The sequence below is a fragment of the Rhinoderma darwinii genome, chromosome 1, assembly GCF_050947455.1.
Source record: "Rhinoderma darwinii isolate aRhiDar2 chromosome 1, aRhiDar2.hap1, whole genome shotgun sequence".
Taxonomy (NCBI): domain Eukaryota; kingdom Metazoa; phylum Chordata; class Amphibia; order Anura; family Rhinodermatidae; genus Rhinoderma; species Rhinoderma darwinii.
Window position 1 is genome coordinate 1,686,128 of NC_134687.1, and position 23,559 is coordinate 1,709,686.

At 47.1% G+C, this 23,559-nt stretch overlaps 1 protein-coding gene across 1 annotated transcript in view; it reads right to left on the reverse strand.

The window, feature by feature from the left end:
- LOC142748155 (uncharacterized) overlaps positions 1 to 23,559 on the reverse strand; it is a 137,925-nt gene that overhangs the window by 13,006 nt on the left and 101,360 nt on the right. The window contains exons 2-4 of the mRNA XM_075855280.1: positions 11,679 to 11,731; positions 646 to 758; positions 152 to 226 (exon numbers count right to left, since the gene is read on the reverse strand). Of these exons, the coding sequence (XP_075711395.1) occupies positions 152 to 226; positions 646 to 758; positions 11,679 to 11,731 (241 nt within the window). The remainder of the gene's footprint in view (positions 1 to 151; positions 227 to 645; positions 759 to 11,678; positions 11,732 to 23,559) is intronic.

Consider the following 23,559-nt stretch of genomic DNA (forward strand, 5'->3'; position numbering starts at 1 on the left):
GACAGGGTCACTCAAGAGGGCAGAACGCTCTTACACCCTGGGGCATTTCATCAGAAGTCAATCAGTGTAGGGAATGGAAGGAGCTCCCAGTGCGGACCACCAAGCCACCATGTTGGGTACCCAGATACCATCCCGTAAAGAGGATCCTCACCCTGAAGAATTTGCGGATGGAAGGAAGATGCTGCGCGGTGACGTCTCTCCGAGATGCGTCCACATTCTCCCCGATCTGCAGAACATAGAAAATATGAATGTAGATATGTCATACATGAGCGCACAGCTCCAGTGCCTCCCCCATAGGACACAACCGTCCTCTGGGAGGACCTCAATATTCCTCCTCGTGGAGGTCAAGTCCGAGGATCATACAAGTTTACAACCCCAAAATTCTAACTGCTGTGTAGCTCATTCACGTGGGACATCGGAGATATTCCAGACTATAGCCCCCGCAGTGTGTTAATATTCGGGTGAGTTTAATGAAATTGAGGTACACTTCAGGTCGGAGGGTGTACGGGGCTCAGGTTGGGGGTTAGTCACTCTGAGGGTCACTACCTATGGTCAGTGGATTCCACATTCTGTAAATATATTGAGGTACACAGGTTCATTTCTGGGTGCTCCTTAATATGGCAGATCAATGTGTGGGGTACGTACCCAGTGTATGAGGATGACCCTCTGCACCCCAGTATTCGGGTCGTTCACTCGGCACAGTCCATACTGGATCAGGTTCTTATTAAGATTCTTGGTCAGTTCTTCCAGACCGCCCACTGCAAAAAATAAATGTGTTGATATCAGAGGTCAAAGGACAGAGAGTCACACGTGGACCTGATCTGTAACCAGAAGAAGCCGCATATCAGTGACCACCACGACAGATACTCTACATACAGGACAGAGAGTCACACGTGGACCTGATCTGTAACCAGAAGAAGCCGCATATCAGTGACCACCACGACAGATACTCTACATACAGGACAGAGAGTCACACGTGGACCTGATCTGTAACCAGAAGAAGCCGCATATCAGTGACCACTACGACAGATACTCTACATATAGGACACGTGTGTCCACCGCCTCGTTACGTGGAATCTGAATATTATGCCCTAGGATGTCCTCCCCAACATGAGCAGCAGGGGTCAGCGCTCCACTATGGTGGAATACCGTACAGACGAGCGCTCATGTGCTGCTAATAGAATCATGGTGGGGGGGATCCATCAACCCTAAACAATGTGTCTTACCAGGTCTTTACACAGTCAAGACCCCCTTCCTGGATCTAGAGACCCCCCAGGACCCTCATAATTTCTATATTAGGACAATATTCTCAATGCAGACTGTGATGTCCTATATACCTGTAGAGCAGCGGGGCTTCTTCACTTTAAAGTAAGGTTTGTAGAATTGCAAAAATAAAAGAGACAAATAAGAAGATATTTTTTACATCACCCCCCCGTCGTGGACATTTTACGACCATAAACCTCCTACACCTTCCAGGAATGACATCAGATCTGATAGAAAACGCGGTAAATGTGAACGCCGAGAACTTTCCGGGATTTTCTGATATTTGCGGCCTCGGGTCTAGAGAATGACTTGGCCGATGAGCGTGATGTGGAACACGGTCGCAGTACGTAGAGCGCTGGCTCCTCACCACTGTAAACAAGCGTGTAGTTAGGAAGCATTAACTGCGGCTCATTCCCAGGATTATACAATCACATCCGTTATACAGAGCGGGTCCTGGAACAATCCCCAGCGAAGATCCAGACTCCTCATATCGTCCTTCCTGGTGACTTCTCCAACAACCACCCAGTCTTCAAGGTAGACGTCCCCCCTCGGTGATATCAGTCCTGGAGTCCTTCTCTTCGGTCATGTTGTTGTTGGGTGACAGTCAATATGGCCGTCAGTAAACACCTAACGCTCCCACATTACTTCACTACAAGGTAGAGTTTCATCTAGAAGTCTGGCACAGTTGGTTGATGACGTGTATGGGAGCTGTAACGGGACAAAAAAGACGACTCAATTTACTGGAGATTATTGGAGAAGCTGTCTGAGGAGCCCGTGGTGCAGCAGACGTGGCTGGTGACACCTTCACGTCTTCATCACTTTTTGAGAGGACACTACTACTCCAGTCCTCTCCTCATGGGAAACACACAAGGAATCATCTTCCAGGAGACTTTTTATGGACACTTCTTTTCCTAGGGCCCTCAGGTTCCCTCAGGACTCTCATTGCTGCACATTCCCAGGACCAGATATCGAAATATCCCCTATAAGTCAGTAGAAAGAGACATAACCATGAATCCGGCCTGGGACAGTGTAATATATAAGGAAGCAGATGTTTATAGGACACTGGAACGCTGAGGCCATTAACACAGGGACAAGTCGCCCAAGGAATGCGAGGGGGGGAGGGGTGTTTATAGAACAGGGAGACAGGACTTATTTGTGGAGGAGGACACTATGTGGTAAAATGTCCCAGCTGTCAGAATGAGCAAGGGGTCAAGATCCTCCAAGATTAGTGCAGATTCCCAGGACGGGGAATACATGACTATGTTATAATGAGAATGACGACATAATCCCGACGATGACTTAGAACATCCTTCATCGTAGCTGTTTATATGTACATGGGAAAATATTCACCGAAACAAACCCCCACCCTAAAGGTACACCCGCTGCACCCCGCCACGGCTGTAACTTAAAATGGCAGTAAACATGTAGTCCACTATTAGACAAAGCAAGTAGTTATCATAAAATGATTTTTACATGGGACAACCATACGTCCTACAGCCACCACCACTAGATGTCTACCATACTGGTCAAGGATCTATGTACATTTTGTGTCTGGAGCATGACTCCACCTGCGCCACCTATATTCTGCATATTACATTTCATTCATTGTGCCCACTAGGATCATCTTACACTCTGGCCTGGTATCCTAAACCTCTTGCCTCAGATTATTTAATGTCCACTGGTCTGGTCTTATGCCAAGCTGATTCATTACATGTAACGAGCCTCATCCCGAGATATCCTTTACTTTGTCTCTTCCAGGCTTCCGCAATAATGACTCTCTCAGGAGTTTGAGGTTTCCGGGGATGGGGAGGATGGAACGTTTAATTTATACCCACAGATTAATGATAAGTGACCACATATGACAGATGGGATGGTCATAGAGGCCGTTGGCTCGGATTCTCATAAGAAATGATCCAGTATCTCCTGGGTTAATTAATATGATGTACATGGTGATGAAGAGGTCTGTGGGTAGAGAGCTCCAGCCTCATATCTAAGAGGGTAAAGACTTGGAGGAACATCTACCCTTAGACTACGTGATCTGCATTTTCATCAGATATTTTCTAATCTCCGGAGCTGTGTGAGAACCTCAGATATTATCTCCACATTCCCACAGTGATTAATGAGGCCTCGGCCTTCGTGAGCGGAACGAGAGATACTTAGTGTGGGACAGGGAAGTAGACAGTGCGTGAGACTGAGGAAGCTGGATGACATTGTCATGGACTCGGTGTATTGTTTAATCATTGGTGTTCTCTAGCGCTCAATCGCTTCTCCAGAAGAAAGGAAGATATAACATGAGCATGTTAGAAATTACTAGCTGGTTATCAGCTTAGTCTTATTAAAACTTGTAGTATAAATCTGGTAAACTGCTTGGTGATGCTAACAAAGCCTACATCCTATAAAGCCTACATCCTACAAAGCTAGTCCTGCAGTTGCCCCCATCGGTTCATCAGAGGTATTCGAGGTCAAGGAGATCTTGAATTTGGAATTTGTGGATGGTGGCCGTAAACAATGAAGAACGGTGTGGCAGCAGTGGACTCGCTTGTGTGGTTGTTATAAGTGAACTCGGCCCAAGGAAGAAGCTGCACCCAGTCATCATGCTGCCTGGAGATGAAGTGTCGTAGATAGTTCTCCATGATTTGGTTGATCCTCTCGACTTGACCATTGGACTGAGGATGGTAGGCTGAGGAAAATTCCAACTTCACATCAAGGAGTTTACAGAGGGCCCTCCAGAACTTTGAGGTATACTAACCCCCCCCCCCAATCAGACACGATATGCAGAGGTAAGCCGTGCAGGCGAAAGATGTGTTGGATGAAGAGGTTGGCCAGTCAAGAAGCAGAAGGTAGGCCGGTCAGCGGAACAAAATGAGCCATTTTCAAGAATCGGTCCACCACCAACCAGACTGTACTGCATCCAGCAGAGGGTGGCAGGTCCGTAACAAAGTCCATTGCTATATGCTGCCAGGGAGCATTGGGCACAGACAGTGGTTGGAGCAGACCGGCAGGCTTGGAGTGAGCAACCTTGTTGGCAGCGCACACAGTGCAGGACGAGACAAAGTCCACGATTTTTTAGGGCAGCGTGGGTCACCAGAAATGACGGGCAATAAGATCTCGGGTCTTACGGGCACCCGCGTACCCCACCAGTTTGGAGCTGTGTCCCCAGCGAAGGATTCTCCTCCTGTCTGCCAGGCGCACAAAAGTCCTCCCCGGAGGGATGTCTTGCAGAGGATTCACAGAAATAATGCGGGATGGATCAATGATATTTTGCAGAGACTCCATGGTGTCCTCTGTCTCTAATGACCTGGACAGGGCATCGTCCCTCACATTTTTGTAAGCAGGGCAGTAGTGGAGCTCAAACTGGAACCGGGCAAATAACAGCGACCACCTGGCTTGACGAGGGTTCAGCCCTTGGGCAGACTGGAGATAGGTGAGGTTCTTGTCGTCAGTAAATATCAGGATGAGGTGAGCTGCGCCATCTAGTAGATGTCTCCACTACTCCAGAGCCAACTTGATGGCCAGTAACTCCCGAATCCCAATTGAGTAATTGCGTTCTGCGGCAGAAAAAAGTTTCGAATAATAGCCACATACCACTGCCCTCCCTTTGGGACATCTCTGGAACATAAGTGCCCCTGCACCAACAGAGGAGGCGTCCACCTCCAACAAAAACTGTAGAGATACATCAGGATGATGGAGGGTTGAGGCTGATGTGAAGGCCCTCTTAGGCCATTAAATGAAGATTCTGCCTCTGGAGTCCACACCTTGGTGTTCATGCCTTTTTTGGTGATGGTAGAGATGGGAGTTGTCAGTGAAGAGAAGTTTGGTATGAACTGGCGACAGAAGTTGGCGAATCCCAAAAAACGCTGTATGGACCTGAAGCATTGAGGGCGTGGCCACTCCAGGATGGACTTTACCTTCTCAGGATCCATCTTGAGGCCTTGATCCGAGATGATGTAGCCCAGGAAGGGTAGACATTTTTTCTCAATCACGCACATCTCCAGCTTGGCATACAGGCGATTCTCCCTTAATTGCAGTAGAACTTGACTGACATGTCTCTGATGAGTCGTCAGATCTGGATAAAAAATCATCGAGATAGACCACAACACAGACATAGAGGAGATCTGGGAAAATGTCATTGACAAACTCTTGGAAGACCACGGGAGCATTACACAGGCCGAAGGGCATTACCAGGTATTCATAGCGCCCGTCTCGGGTGTTGAATGCCGTTTTCCATTCGTCACCCCGGCAGATCGGGATTAAGTTGTAAGCCCCACGCAGGTCTAGGTTAGAAAAAATCTTGGCTCCTCGTAAGCGGTTAAATAGTTCATAAATTAGCGGTAACGGATATCTGTGATTTGATTGAGGCCCCGGTAGTCCATGCAAGGTCGAAGAGATCTGTCTTTCTTTTTGACAAAGAAGAACCCAGCCGGGGATGAGGATTTTTGTAAATAGACTGAGTCTGTGGCAAGGAGACAGGGTATATCCATCCACGAGGGAGGGACACATAATAAAGCAGTTCAATAGGGCAGTCATACGCCCAGTGTGGGGGCAGCGTCTCAGTCTCCTTCTTGCTAAAGACATCTGTGAACTGTGAGTAGTGGGGAGGCAATCCTGCCAACGACAGAGGTAAAGGAGGCTGGGCTGAATGGATCTGCCCCAGACAGCAGTTGAGACACTTGGGGCCCCACTGGAGAACCTCTCTGAAATTCCAGTCCAGAACTGGGGCATGTAGTCGAAGCCAAGGCAGGCCCAGCAGCACAGCGTTGACGGCTCTGGGCAGGAAGATGAAGAAAATTAGCTCTGAATGAAGGGCTCCAACCTGGAGCTTCAGCAGTTTGGTCACCAATACGACTTGATCGGGCAGAGGCAGTCCATTTACTGAGGCAACAGCCAAAGACGTTTCCAGGGGGACTGTGGGCAACTGGAGAAGATCCACTTTTTGGATAAAATTAGCTGCGGATCCAGAGTCCAGATAGGTAGATATCTGGTGCGTTTTCTCGCTGGACACTATGGTCACGGGGATGGATCGTTTCAAGGAGAGTTTTTTATCCAGCGCTGTATCGCTAGGGTTGTCTCCCCAACCAATCCAAGGCATTAGAGTTTTTTTTGGCTTTTAGGGGCACAAACGCACAACATGACCTCCGAGGCCGCAATACAGACAAAGTCCCGAACTGCGTCTGCCTTGTTTCTCCTGGTTCGACAATTTCAGCCGGTCCACTTGCATAGGCTCCTCTGGTGGAACAACTGGTGAGGGCGACAGGGATTGCTGGAAAGTAGGAGCCAGTTTAGGGAATCTTCTCTCCCGATGAACCTCTTGGGATTGCTCCCGGACCCTCATGTAAATCCGCGTGGCTAAATGAATCAGGTCATCCAGGGTAGATGGCTGATCACAAGTGGCAAGTTCGTCTTTGATCTCAGAAAACAGTCGCTGACAGAATGCAGCCACCAAGGCCTCATTGTTCCAAGACAGCTCTCCTGCCAGTGTGCGGAACTGAATGGTGTATTCGCCCATGGCGGTGTCTCTCTGGCGAAGGGCCAACAAGAAAGCAGCTGCTGACGAGACTCGTCCAGGTGCCTCAAATACAGTGCAAAATGTCCATAGGAAACCCTGGAAGTCACGGTCTATGGTCCCTGATGTTCCCAGATAGGATTTGCCCATGCTGGGGCCTTGCCAGTAAGCAGAGAGATAATGAAAGCGATCCTTGCGCCATCAGAAGGGAACGCTCTGGCATGTAGCGTGAAGTGGATCTGGCACTAGTTCAGAAATCCCCTGCAGGTACTCACATCTCCGACGTAACGAGGCGGTAGTGGCAGCGAGAATCGGGGATCAGCACTGGTAATAACAGGAGGTGTAGCAGGAGGAACAGCCGGGGTAACAGGAACAGGAGCTGTGCAGACTGCAGCTTGCGCATCTAGCTGATGTGCAATGGCGTTCACTGCCAGGAGGAGTTGATCCTGTTGTGGCTGAAGGTCTCACAGATCCGCTTGCATGGCTTGCGACATCATCAGGGTCTTGGGTTGACCAGCGGGGTCCATGGCCTGAGAGTATTGTCACGATCTGTGAGTTTGTGGACCCACTGGGCTGTACCGCTGTAGCGGGATAGCAGCTGGCCAAACAGGGTACCACAACAAAGTCTATAGTCCGAGCACAAGGGTACCTGTGGTAGTTCGGCTCAGATGGGACCTTGGTACCAGACACCAGGCGCGGACGCAAGCAGCACACGACTCCAACTCTTCAATGACACAAAACCAGGTCTAGCACGGGATACAGGACACCGGTAGCAGGGCACAGGAACACTGGGAACAGGAAAACACTAAGAACTAATGTGCCAATGGCACAATGAAAACCAAATTTCCCAACTACTAACTAAACAATAGTAAAATATAACTTTTAATGATATGCTATTAAAATGTCCAATGAAAGACAAACGACTGACGCAATGAATTAAAATGTATAGCTAAGGTCAGCTGGCACATGCTCTGTAGGGACTTTGCCTCCACTGTGGCAGGAGAGAGTGGGATAAATGCAAGAGTATAAGTGCTTAGATCAGCGGCGGCAGAACATACGCTGGTACTGCAGTTAATCGTGGTATAGAGGCCGGTCTGACAGAGCTGGTAAAAGTATCTTAGCCCCCCCCCCCGACATGTTTCGCTGTAACACAGCGTCCTCAGGGGATCAAAATGGGGCCAGTGAGCGCGCGTTCTAATTCCTCTTCCTTTAAAACCTTGGGCGTACCAAACACATGAATCACCTGTGTAGGAGCCAATAGGATTCCCTGACTGGAGACGAGCCTACATACAGCAAGATTGGCAGGTGCATTGGTCAATCAAGAAGATATACACAGGGTCCAATCCATGCGCGCGGAAGGCGCATGCTTGTAGCCTCCCAGGCTGAACATAGACGATTTTAGGATCCAGAGAGCAAGTGCGCATGTCTGGGCACTTAGAATTTACGATGCTGAGATTATATCTACTGAATTAACAGGTAAGTAATAGATAAGTGCCATAGGGGACTTCCATCCAACAGCTCCGAAGAAGGATCTCTAAACACATTAGTACTATTAACACCAAAGAGGATACACCTCTCTCTAAACATATTAGGTCCTTTCATCAGGGTAACACTAGTGCCCTTCAATTTTGGGGCATTACTCAAATCAAATTGGGTCCCAGAGCTGGAAATCTGGACAAAAAACTGCTGCAAAAAGAAGCCAGATGGATCCATAGATTAAGCTCCTTAAGCCCCAATGGGTTAAATGAGGGTTTTACCTTTGTAGCCTTCTTATAGTTCTTGTATCTGTTTATTCATTCACAAGTCTTACCTTATACTAACCATTGGCACGTTTGTTCTTTGATTCATTCATATACCTGCCAACTACTGGGGATTTTCCAGTATTCCAGGAAAACACTGAGGGACCATTTGCAAGACTAACACGGGTAAACACAACAACGCTCAGGCAATGAGTGAAAGGGCAGAGCCCTTTTATAGTCCAGTGAGAACTATGGGTTAATTACAGATTTCTGACATGTGCGTGTACTGTCCCTTTAAGGCCGGGCGCGAGTGTGCGCACGCTCCCTGCGGGAGCCAGTACAGTGATGCGGAAGTGAGTGCCGGCGTCTCTCAGGAGGGAGATGCCACCCAGCACTCACTCGTCCATGGCCGTGGCCGTCGGGGAGTAAGTAAGAACGACGGTCCGCGGCTATGGACGTTACACCTACATCCTACAACGCCTACATCCCACAAAGCCTACATCCCACAAAGCCTACATCCCACAAAGCCTACATCCCACAAAGCCTACATCCCACAAAGCCTACATCCCACAGAGCCTACATCCCACAAAGCCTACATCCCACAAAGCCTACATCCCACAAAGCCTACATCCCACAAAGCCTACATCCCACAAAGCCTACATCCCACAAAGCCTACATCCTACAAAGCCTACATCCCACAAAGCCTACATCCCACAGAGCCTACATCCCACAAAGCCTACATCCCACAAAGCCTACATCCCACAGAGCCTACATCCCACAAAGCCTACATCCTACAAAGCCTACATCCCACAAAGCCTACATCCTACAAAGCCTACATCCCACAAAGCCTACATCCCACAGAGCCTACATCCCACAAAGCCTACATCCCACAAAGCCTACATCCTACAAAGCCTACATCCCACAAAGCCTACATCCTACAAAGCCTACATCCCACAAAGCCTACATTCTACATAGCCTGCATCCTACAGAGCCTACATCCCACAACGCCTACATCCCACAAAGCCTACATCCCACAAAGCCTACATCCTACAAAGCCTACATCCCACAAAGCCTACATCCCACAGAGCCTACATCCCACAGAGCCTACATCCCACAAAGCCTACATCCCACAAAGCCTACATCCCACAAAGCCTACATCCCACAAAGCCTACATCCCACAAAGCCTACATCCTACAAAGCCTACATCCCACAAAGCCTACATCCCACAGAGCCTACATCCCACAAAGCCTACATCCTACAAAGCCTACATCCTACAAAGCCTACATCCCACAAAGCCTACATCCCACAAAGCCTACATCCCACAAAGCCTACATCCCACAAAGCCTACATCCTACAGAGCCTGCATCCTACAGAGCCTACATCCCACAAAGCCTACATCCCACAAAGCCTACATCCTACAAAGCCTACATCCCACAAAGCCTACATCCTACAGAGCCCTCATCCTACAGAGCCTACATCCCACAAAGCCTACATCCCACAACGCCTACATCAACCACTGATGGTCTCACCGTTGCTCCAGTTGTGGCTACAGTTGACCAATTTCTCTTGTCGAAATTGAACACAACAACTTTCCTCATTACCGGAGGTCCTTGCTGATAAACTTTTAGGTGTCCAATCACTCTGCCATATTAGATGTGGATATCAAGGAAAACAACCAAGTGGATTTTTCACCAAATCATATGAACCTCGGACGTGAAGCATAAATGACCTTACTGGAGTATAATCCTGTTCTGAACATAGTAGGAGAAGATGAAGCTCGTTGGAAAAGACAATTATGCTCTTAAAGAGTAACTGCACTTTCACAAACTTTTAATATGTCATAGGAACATATGAGAAGTTATTATCGGTGGGGGTCAGGATGATGAGACCCCCCCGGTCGCTGAAATGAAGGGGCAGTAGCGGCTTGCTCCTTCTGATGTGATCACTCTCTTTGTAAGCTGAAGAGGGGCTCATAGAAAGTGTATGTGAGCCTATCTTCAGCTAATGTGGAGGCCGATCACATCGATCAGTGGGGGTCCCTGCACCTGGACCCCACTGATCGAAACCTCTGACATTTCTCTATGAGATATCAAGGTGAAACTGCAGTTCCTCTTTAAAAGATTAAGGGAAAAAACGACGGGGACAACCAACAGCCAGATAGAGACAATCACACAAAGCATGGAAATGACATGGAGAACTCAAAATGTCAAAACCATAAAATAAATTACGTCGTCAATTGGCAATTTTTTTACTTAAAGGGGTTGTCCAAAAATGTTGACAAAATTCTGTAACAAAAGTAAATATTCTAAAATAAAAAGAGAAAGGTTACTCGCCTTTTAAATCTCATTAAAGCTCCAGTGCCCATCGTCCGGTGGTCCCCGTAGCGATGACATCACATACATCATTTACGTGACGGCTGCAGCCAATCACTGGCTTCGGCAGTCATGTGCTGTAATGCAGGATTCACCTCTGAGGCCAGTGATTGGCTGCAGGATAGGCGGAGATCACCGGAGCATCGGTCCTAGGGCGACAGGGGGATTTAAAAGATGAGTCACCTTTACTGCAGCTACGTTTATAATCTCGGACAGCCCCTTTAACTTGGGAAGTCGCCAACGGGGATCAGGCAAATTCTCCAGAACACTTAGATATTGTGTGGCACATGAAGGGCTCCATAAATGGACCCACAGGGTATACAGGGATCTCGGGACCCACAGTGGTTTGTGAAAGGAAATCTATGGACCAAACTAACCCGAAACAAAACCCAAACTGACACCGTGTTATGTATAGTGCCGGGGATTCAAAGGACACCAAAGAGCACATTCCAGTGTCATACAACGCCCCCCACGCCCTGCGCTGGATACAATATACAAGGATTGTTCCACCATGCACAGTGAGACGTCCAGATCTCACGTCCTGCTGTGCCACCAACAGTGGTTCTTGTGGTGTGACCACTCCATTTTTATAAAGGACGGAACCATTACGGAGACTGAAGGAGATCTTACAACATCTTCTTGTTACGATATTTAACTGTCCATGGTGCCCTCCTCCGGGATAAACATCAAACTAGGCATGACCACCTTTTCTGATCAATAATCAGGTGATAAAGGTCTCGGGAGGACTCATAGAAAGAAAGTGAAAGGTGCAGGACACTTAAGTCTTCTACTGTCTCTCACCTCCAGAATCCAACAGCTTCAGGCTCCATTTCTTCTCGTAGGTAAAAATAGCCCTAAGGGGGGAAATATCAACATATTACCACCACAGAATCAGCAATGACATCATCAGTGTGAAAAATACAGCTACGCATTCTACATAACCTGATATATATGATGACCAGAGAGGACTACATGATAATTGAGGAGGACTACATGATAGTTGGAGTGTAGGGATGAGCACATTTCCCGAAATTCATTTTGGGTCGGATTTGGTCAAAATTGCTGTCAAATTTGATTCAATACGAATACATTTATTTCCAATCAAGGTGTCCTAGTTGGCCTGAAAAGTTGTGTATGACCCTCTGAGGTCTTCTAGGACTGTATCCAACCCCTTATAGACTCTTCAACACCAGGACCGCATTAGTGATCAAAGTGATAACAAGATATATATCTATGGGTAAACGGACGGCAGCCGGTGGTAACAGCCTGTTCATACACACTGCACGGTCATGTGTTTTATTGCTTTTTAAAATGAAAATAATAAATAGAAAAAGGTCCAAAAATGGTCACTTTTTGGGGGCAGATGCCTGTGGTGTTTATACACACACACGGTGATATCGGAAGAAGTGATGGCTTTTCAACAAGCGGTGCAAAAATCCCTTTTGGAGAGAAACAACAGGTTTGGCGTCATTTTAAAGGAAATAATAATATATTATCCACCACATCCACCGCATGACTACATGTGACAGTGACAGTGCTGACCGTCCTGGAAAGTGAAGAAACAATGACTTTTTATTTTATTTATTTGAAGAAAAAAATTTGTCACCTGGACACAGACTGAATTGTAATGGCGCTGTATAATTGCTTGACGCAGAACAATACGCCAATTTTTGGTGGCTCTATTACATATATACAAAACAATGAGTAACCTCCTGTCCTTGACGTCTGTATCAGCACAAGGATCAATGAAGAACATTTGGGAATAATGAGATGATGATTGGTGATTCATAAATGAATGTAAGAATTGTATAGCTGCAGCAGCACTCACTCACAGCAATGGCTGCCAGTCTAACTAAAGGCCCTTTGACACGGGGCGATTATCAGGCAGATAATTAATTCATGGAACACTCGTTGCCGATAATTACCTTGTGTAAACAGGGAAGCGATCTACAGATGAACGAGAAAATGCTGGATCATCTGCTGGTCGTATCGTTTTAAAAAAGTTAAATATTCTGGTTATCGGCAGCACATCTAGGTGTGTAAACAGGAGACGCGCTGCCGACATGATAATAATGTATGGGGACGAGCGATCTGCGTAACGACTGCTCATCCCTATGCATTGCACTTTGTGACAGGAGCAAATGAGCACCGATAAACGAGTCATTGATCGGCGCTCGCTGCACCAGCCAAAATAGTATGGTGTAATAGGGCCTTTACACAATGACACTGACTGACTCCTATCTCTCTCCAAAATCTATCAAATTATTGTAAATCTAACTATCTATTCTCTTCCCCTTACAATGAAACACACTGACTGACACTAATCCACTATCTATCTGTGTTTTACTATCGCCCACTCTCTGTCTCACGTCCTCTCTCTCTCTGTCTGACCTCCTCTCCCACTCTGTCTGACGTCCTCTCTCTCCTCTCTGTATTCTGTTTTACTATCTCTCACTCTCTGTCTGACCTCCTCTCTCACTGTCTGACCTCCTCTCCCACTCTGTCTGACCTCCTCTCTCACTCTGCCTGACTTCCTCCCTCTCCTCTCTGTCTGACCTCCTCTCCCACTCTCTGTCTGACGTCCTCTCTCTCCTCTCTGTATTCTGTTTTACTATCTCTCACTCTCTGTCTGACCTCCTCTCTCACTCTCTGTCTGACCTCCTCTCTCACTGTCTGACCTCCTCTCCCTCCTTTCTCACTCTCTGTCTGACCTCCTCTCTCACTCTGCTTGACCTCCTCCCTCTCCTCTCTCTGTCTGACCTCCTCTCTCACTCTGTCTGACCTCCTCCCTCTCCTCGCTCACTCTCTGACCTCCTCTCTCACTCTGTCTGACCTCCTCCCTCTCCTCTCTCACTCTCTGTCTGACCTCCTCTCTCACTCTGTCTGACCTTCCTCCCTCTCCTCGCTCACTCTCTGACCTCCTCTCTCACTCTGCCTGACCTCCTCTCTCACTCTCTGTTTGACCTTCCCTCTCTCCTCTCTGCATCCAACAAAGCAGAAGCATTTCCTCGTTGGGCTGTTTATAGTGGCTGTGACTCATATGACTGACATCAGTGACTCACACTTACAGTATACCCCTCATGATTGGCTACGCTAGAGGGAAGGCTGCCTGCAAGGCATTATGGGAAAGCATGCTGGGCTGCCGCCCGAGGTCATATGACCCTTTTTAACTGTTCTTTTGATCTGTAAAATGGCATATGCCATTTTAAAGGAATTTGTGAAGGACGAATTTCAAAAATTTTGTATTTGCAAAATCCAAAACTTTTAGGAAATTTGTAATAAATTTGATTCAGGACAAGACACTCTGAAACTGGAGATGACTCCTGATAACTGGACAAGACTCCTGATGGTGGACAGGACACCCTGATACTGGACAGGACACCCTGATAGTGTACAGGACACCCGTATAATTGGACAAGACTCAATGATAGCTAGAGATGACTCCTCATAACTGGACAGGACACCCTAAAACTGGAGTGGACTCCTGATAGTGGACAGGACACCCTTATAATTTGGCAGGACTCCTGAGAACTGGACATGACCCCTGACAACTGAACAGGAATCATGATAGTGGAGAGGACACCCGTATAATTGGACAGGACTCCTGATAACTGGAGATGACTCCTGATAGTGGAGAGGACACCTGTAGAATTGGACAGGACTCCTGATAACTGGAGATGACTCCTGATAGTGGAGAGGACACCCGTAGAATTGGACAGGACTCCTGATAACTGGAGATGACTCCTGATAGTGGAGAGGACACCCGTAGAATTGGACAGGACTCCTGATAACTGGAGATGACTCCTGATAGTGGAGAGGACACCCGTAGAATTGGACAGGACTCCTGATAACTGGAGATGACTCCTGATAGTGGGGAGGACACCCGTAGAATTGGACAGGACTCCTGATAACTGGAGATGACTCCTGATAGTGGAGAGGACACCCGTAGAATTGGACAGGACTCCTGATAACTGGAGATAACTCCTGATAGTGGGGAGGACACCCGTAGAATTGGACAGGACTCCTGATAACTGGAGATGACTCCTGATAGTGGAGAGGACACCCGTATAATTGGGCAAGACTCATTAATAACTTTAGAGGACTCCTCATAACTGAATAGAACTCCCTGATAACCGGACTGGACTCCTGATAATCTGGTCTGAACAGTGGTCTGTAGATAACACCCCTCAGCAGGAATTTCATCCCTCTGACCACCGTACACCCTCCCCCAATCTCTATATAGGGTCTTTCCTTCCTGTAAGTGTAATTAGCAGTAGTAATTATCCAGTTGGGCTCTTGGAGTCCTGATCACCACTTAGCAGGCAGCAATATTAGGATTTGTGTGAGTTTTAGGAGGAAAGATAAATGCTCTGCAGTGGATTCCTCGTCATGGTGTGATCTGCAGAGTGAATATTCTGCTATAGGGAGACATCACTGGAGAGCTGCCCTGATATAACGCCCTCGCTATACGTTCTGCTGTGCCAGGCGCCTGGCAGGAGATGGTTAAGTGCTTTACTTCCAGGACCTGTCTCAGCACATAGTTACTTATAGTTTTATTTTAAGACTCCAGAAGATGTTAATATTCCTGGAATGTCCTATTGTCCCGCAGCCAGCTCCGGATATAGGAGCCTGCAGCAATACTACACAACAGAGACCCTCAGCCGCCCTGCCCCCAACCCTTCCTGCCTATTGTGTCTGCCCAGTGCAGTCTACAGCCGCCCCCCACCAGATATATTGAAGGCTGCAGATCCCAGTGTGACCACAGCACCGGTGACCCATCTCAGGGTGGCCGTAACATCCGGGGCACCTGATATTATCATGGGCGTTCCTCTACCGTACATGAGATATTTGGGGATCACTTCTATAAAATATGGTAGAAATCTGGATCAGATGTAAAAACCTCAATGAAGTCACTGGAGGAAAACACCACAAAAATGCCACAAATTCATCATCCTGCGAAACCGCCGCCAACCCACAGCAGTAGAAACGTGTGACGGGAACTCGTTAGACTCAACATTAACACAGTGGTGGCAGAACGGAGACGTCTGAACTCGGCCGCTCTGTAACGACCTTGTGATATTGTGCCTGACGCCATACACCTTGTTATCATCATCCGTGGTCATCGAGGCTGACATAGATCTCCCCAACAACTAGACCTGATCCACCACACACAGCACGATATTCTGTATCCCGGGGCCATTTTTGGGCTTCTCTGCAGCTTTATCTTATATCACTGGGAGAGATGGAAAATAAAAGCCACTTTCCTGCGTGCGGTGCCTCATTACGTCTTTCTTCTGATCTGCATGATATGGGGATAGGGGCGAAACTTACCAGGGGTAGATACTGCTGCTATGGGCCAGTGGAGTACAAAGGGATTTAGCCCAAGGGTCACATAGGCCTAGTCTCCAATGGATACATTTAAGGGGGTGATATTTATTCTTGCGAGCCCCCTCCCCTCCACATACACTGATCATCCATAACATTACAACCACTGACAGGTGAGTAAATAACACGGATGATCTGGTTACAATGGCCCCTGACAAGAGGGGGATATATTAGAGGGGATATAAAGGGGAATATATTAGAGGGGATATATAGGGGGATATATTAGGGGGGATATATAGGAGGATATATTAGAGGGGATATAAAGGGGAATATATTAGAGGGGATATATAGGGGGATATATTAGAGGGGATATATAGGGGGATATATTAGAGGGGATATATAGGGGGATATATTAGAGGGGATATATAGGGGGATATACAGGGGGATGTATAGGGGGATATATTAGAGGGGATATATAGGGCGATATACAGGGGGATATATAGGGGGATATATTAGAGGGGATATATAGGGGGATATATTAGAGGGGATATATAGGGGGATATATTAGAGGGGATATATAGGGGGATATATTAGAGGGGATATATAGGGGGATATACAGGGGGATATATAGGGGGATATATTAGAGGGGATATATAGGGGGATATATTAGAGGGGATATATAGGGGGATATATTAGAGGGGATATATAGGGGGATATACAGGGGGATATATTAGGGGGGATATATAGGGGGATGTATTAGAGGGGATATATAGGGGGATATATTAGAGGGGATATATAGGGGGATATATTAGAGGGGATATATAGGGGGATATACAGGGGGATATATAAGGGGATATATTAGGGGGGATATATAGGAGGATATATTAGGGGGGATATATAGGGGGATATATTAGAGGGGATATATAGGGGGATATATTAGAGGGGATATATAGGGGGATATATTAGAGGGGATATATAGGGCGATATACAGGGGGATATATAGGGGGATATATTAGGGGGGATATATAGGGGGATATATTAGAGGGGATATATAGGGGGATATATTAGAGGGGATATATAGGGGGATATATTAGAGGGGATATATAGGGGGATATACAGGGGGATATATAAGGGGATATATTAGGGGGGATATATAGGAGGATATATTAGGGGGGATATATAGGAGGATATATTAGGGGGGATATATTCGGCAGCAGGTGATCAGTCAGTTCTTGATGTTGATGTTAGCTGGAAAAATTTAGAAATATAAAGATTTGAGCGACTGTGACAAGGTCCAAATTGTGAGGTGTAGATGACTGGATCAGATAATCTCCAGAATGCCCGGTCCTGTGGGGTGTTACCAGTCTTGTGAGGTGCTCCCAGTCTTGTGAGGTGCTCACGGTCTTGTGAGGTGCTCCCGGTCTTGTGAGGTGCTCCCGGTCTTGTGAGGTGCTCCCGGTCTTGTGAGGTGCTCCCGGTCTTGTGAGGTGCTCCCGGTCTTGTGAGGTGCTCCAGGTCTTGTGAGGTGCTCCCAGTCTTGTGAGGTGCTCCCGGTCTTGTGGGAAGTTTCCGGTCTTGTGGGGTGTTTCCAGTCTTTTGAGGTGCTCCCAGTCTTGTGGGGTGTTTCTAGTCTTGTGTGGTGTTTCCAGTATGTGGGGTGTTCCCAGTCTTGTGGGGTGTTTTCAGTCTTGTGAGGTGCTCCCAGTCTTGTGGGGTGTTTTCAGTCTTGTGAGGTGCTCCCAGTCTTGTGTGGTGTTTCCAGTCTTGTGGGGTGTTCCCAGTCTTGTGAGGTGCTCCCAGTCTTGTGGGGTGTTTCTGGTCTTGTGTGGTGTTTCCAGTCTTGTGGATGGCAGAAAGTCCCTACAATGATCACGTGATTATCAGAACTGGATTATGGAGCAATGGAAGAAGACGCCTGGTCTGATGGATCACGTGTTACATCATGTGGATGGCCAGGTGCGTGTGTGTCCCTTGGAGGAGATGTGGCACCAGGATGCATTATGGGAAGAAGACAAGTGGACAGGGTGATGATCTGGACAATGTTCTGCTTGAAACCTTGTGTCCTGACATTCATGTGGATGTGACAAGTACTACCGACCTAAACATTGCTGCAGACCCCACTTCATGGCAGCGCTATTCCCTAATGGCAGTGCCCCGTCAGCAGGATAATGCCCCCACCACACTGCAGACATTGTCCAGGAATGATGAGGAACATGACAAAGACTTCAAGATGTCTCCAAATTCTCCAGATCTCAATCTGATCGATCATCTGTGGGATGTGCCGGAGAAACAAGTCCGATCCAGGAACCTGCAGACATCTTGTACCAGAGACCACAGGAACCTCCACACGTCTTGTACCAGACACCACAGGAACCTTCAGATGTCTTGTACCACAGACCACAGGAACCTTCAGATGTCTTGTACCAGAGATCACAGGAACCTCCACATGTTTTGTACCAGAGACCGCAAGAACCTTTACACGTCTTGTACCAGAGACCACTGGAACCTGCACACATATTGTACCAGACACCACAGGAACCTTCACACGTCTTGTACCAGACACCACAGGAACCTTCAGATGTCTTGTACCACAGACCACAGGAACCTTCAGATGTCTTGTACCAGAGACCACAGGAACCTTCACACGACTTGTAACGGAGACCACAAGAACCTTCACACGTCTTGTACCGGAGACCCCAGAAATCTTCACATGCCTTGTACCAGAGACCACAGGAACCTTCACACGTCTTGTACCAGAGACCACAGGAACCTCCACACGTCTTGTACCAGAGACCACAGGAACCTTCACACATCTTGCACCAGAGACCACAGGAACCTTCACACGTCTTGTACCAGAAACCACAGGAACCTTCACACGTCTTGTACCAGAGACCACAGGAACCTTCAGATGTCTTGTACCAGAGTCCACAGGGACCTTCACACGTCTTGTACCAGAGACCACAGGAACCTCCGGACGTCTTGTACCCGAGATCACAGAAACCTTCGGACGTCTTGTACCAGAGACCACAGGAACCTACACACGTCTTGTACCAGAGACCACAGGAACCTTCAGACATCTTGTACCAGAGACCACAGGAACCTCCACACGTCTTGTACCAGAGACCACAGGAATCTTCTGGCATCTTGTACCAGAGACCACAGGAACCTCCACACTTCTTGTACCAGAGACCACAGGAACCTCCACACGTCTTGTACCAGAGACCACAGGAACCTTCAGACGCCTTGTACCAGAGACCACAGGAACCTCCACACGTCTTGTACCAGAGACCCCAGGAACCTTTACACATCTTGTACAAGAGACCACAGGAACCTTCCATCATATTGTACCAGAGACCACAGGAGCCTCCACATGTCTTGTACCAGAGACCACAGGAACCTTTACACGTCTTGTACAAGAGATCACAGGAACCTTCCATCATACTGTACCAGAGACCACAGAAACCTTCGGACGTCTTGTACCAGAGACCACAGGAACCTTCACACCTCTTGTACCAGAGACCACAGGAACCTTCACACGTCCTGTACCAGAGACCACAGGAACCTTTAGACATCTTGTACCAGAGACCACAGGAACCTTCACACCTCTTGTACCAGAGACCACAGGAACCTCCACACGTCTTGTACCAGAGACCACAGGAACCTTCAGACGTCTTGTACCAGAGACCACAGGAACCTCCACACGTCTTGTACCAGAGACCACAGGAACCTTCACACGTCTTGTACAAGAGAACACAGGAACCTTCACACATATCGTACCAGAGACCACAGGAACCTTCACACGTCTTGTACCGGAGACCACAAGAACCTTCACACGTCTTGTACCGGAGACCCCAGAAACCTTCACATGCCTTGTACCAGAGACCACAGGAACCTTCACACGTCTTGTACCAGAGACCACAGGAACCTTCACACGTCTTGTACCAGAGACCACAGGAACCTTCACACGTCTTGTACATATAAGATATATGATATATACATTGTATATATAACTGATACATGACTGATACATGACTGATACATGACTGATACATGACTGATATATGACTGATACATGACTGATACATGACTGATACATGACTGATACATGACTGATATATGACTGATATATGACTGATACATTACTGATACATGACTGATATATGACTGATACATGACTAATACATGACTGATACATGACTGATGCATGACTGATACATGACTGATATATGACTGATACATGACTGATACATGACTGATACATGACTGATACATGACTGATACATGACTGATATATGACTGATATATGACTGATACATGACTGATACATGACTGATACATGACTGATACATGACTGATATATGACTGATATATGACTGATACATTACTGATACATGACTGATATATGACTGATACATGACTAATACATGACTGATACATGACTGATGCATGACTGATACATGACTGATACATGACTGATACATGACTGATACATGACTGATACATTACTGATATATGACTGATACATGACTAATACATGACTGATACATTACTGATGCATGACTGATAAATGACTGATACATGACAATACATTACTGAAACATAACTGATACATTACTGATACATAACTGATACATCTGTTCACAGGTTTTAAGTGCTTGACTTTTTATTAAGGAATGGGGTCTGTTAGAATGACCCTGATCTGCTGCCAAATAAAACAAGGTGAGTGGACGTCAAGTGGAATACATGAAGTCACATGAAGTTGTAGAATTTGGGGGGAGGGGCAGGGGGCACATTCTTCTCTGCTCACAAAACTTGTATTAATTATTTATCTCAGGGAGAGAAAAAGCCCAAACTGCAGACACTGGACCACGGGTTGGGGCAAAGGAGGGGGATGGTGGACAACCTTACTATTTTGAAATATATTATCTGGTAATATAATCATGATAATCACATGACACAATATAATAATCACATGACACGAGATGATAGTCACATGACACGAGATGATAGTCACATGACACGAGATGATAGTCACATGACACGAGATAATAATCACATAACACGAGATGATAGTCACATAACACGAGATGATAGTCACATCACACGAGATAATAATCACATAACACGAGATGATAGTCACATAACACGAGATGATAATCACTTAGGCTTGGTTCACACTGTGCGTTTCTGTTGTATTTTTAACGTGTTTTTCTTTGTTTTGGTTGATGAATTCTCATTGAAATACAAGATTATCTACCAAGCACCCAACAAAAGTGCAGAGTGTGAAGCCAGAACATGGGGAGAGATAATCACTGAAGATGCGAGTGCTCTCTGCTTTCAGCCTCCTCCTCTGTGAGACGGCTCAGAGTTGAATTGTAAATTCTGTCTTCCGATGTCCCAACCTAAAAATTATTATTTGTGGGTGGTACATTCCCTCGTGTAAACAGGCGTCCTCTAGTCATTAGCGGACAATCCACGAGGTGTGGATTAGTCGGCCAGAAAGACAAGCAATCCCATAATCGATCGAATTAGCGTAGACATAAATGCATGTAGTCAGAACATTAATGACTCGCTTTATCATTGACCTTCACATGTAAAAGGCACATACTGTGTTTTTGTGTACCACTGATCACCAGCCGCCCCTGAGTACCACTGATCACCAGCCACCCCTGAGTACCAATGATCGGCAGTCACCCATGAGTACCACTGATCGGCAGCCTCCCCTGAGTACCACTAATCGCCAGTCACCCAAGTGTACCACTGATCGGTAGTTGAAACCTGAGTACCACTGATCACCAGCTGCCCCTGAGTACCACTGATCACCAGCCATCCCTGAGTACCACTGATTACCAGCCGCCCCTGAGTACCACTGATCACCAGCCACCCCTGAGTACCATTGATCACCAGCTGCCCCTGAGTACCACTGATCGACATTCGCCTCTGAGTACCATTGATCGCCAGCCACCCCTGGGTACCACTGATCTGTAAGCCACCCCTGACTACCACTGATCGCCAGCCGTCCCTGAGTACCACTGATCACCAGCCTCCCCTGAGTACCACTGATTGCCAGCCGCCCGAGTACCACTGATCACCAGCCGCCCCTGAGTACCACTTATCACCAGCTGCCCCTGAGTACCACTGATCAACATCTGCCTCTGAGTACCATTGATCACCCGCCACCCCTGGGTACCACTGATCGCCATCTGCCCCTGAGCACCACTGATCAGTCAATCGCCCCTGAGTACCACTGATCAGTCAATCGCCCCTGAGTACCACTGATCAGTCAATCGCCCCTGAGTACCACTGATCGCCTTCTGTCCCTGAGTACCACTGATCAATCAGCCGCCTCTGAATACCAATGATCCGTCAGGCGTCCCTATGTACCACTGATTAGTCAGCCACCCCCCTGTACCACTGGTTAACTATCTGCCGCTATGTATGACTGATTGTCCAACTGCTCTTAATAAAATGTGTATGTCCAACTTCGGTCTGTGACATTGTGATAAAAGCAAAGAATCGCACAGACACCTACAGGTCCAAGAAGGAAGAGATAAGAATGAGGCAGGACACAGGGTCATAAGTATAATACAGTTTCACAGATCACAAGAACCTTACTGCTGAGGTTCTGGAACATTGTACTGAACTAACCACCACTGAATATAAGACCATGGCTTTTCCAAACTAAAGGAATATGGCACAGAGAAGAATGAGACACCAGAAGGTCAGCAGATCAGTATTTCTGGAAGATATTGTGGAGACATGGTCAGGAGTCCACAGAGAAGATCCCGGGATGGAGAGCGGTGAGGTGAAGTTGGGTTATGGCTTCTCTCCCTCTAGTATTCGGATGGTATTGCTTCCCTAGTAAAGTGATAACTGAGATCCTTAATATTACACATTCAATTCCTGGTGATTCCTGATGTTGCTGCAGTTCCCCAGTCAAGTGTGACTATTTTACAATCTGGAGGCCAAGAATCTGAGAAAGGAGGACAGAAGGCCGGTCATTGCGAAGTCATGCTCGAAGGAGATCCAGGAACTAAGGACTAAAAAACTGTCAATTATTTGGTAATGAGGGTTTAAATGCAGGTCAAGGGGATAATAAGGAAATAATTGGAAGTGGAGGAGAAAAAAATGTATCACAGGAAGAGAATTAGGGAACAAAGTGCCCTAAGAACTCAAAACGTCAAGATTATAGAGGCCTGCGAGATCCAACACAAGCGGGAAGAAGACTATGCGGTGCCAAGCAGAGGACTATGCTATGCCTCTTTATTATATGCTCTTCTTGGAATCGCACATGTTAAACCGTGAGCACATTATAGGCAGGGTCCCACAAAAACGGCTTCACCTATAGAAAAAACAC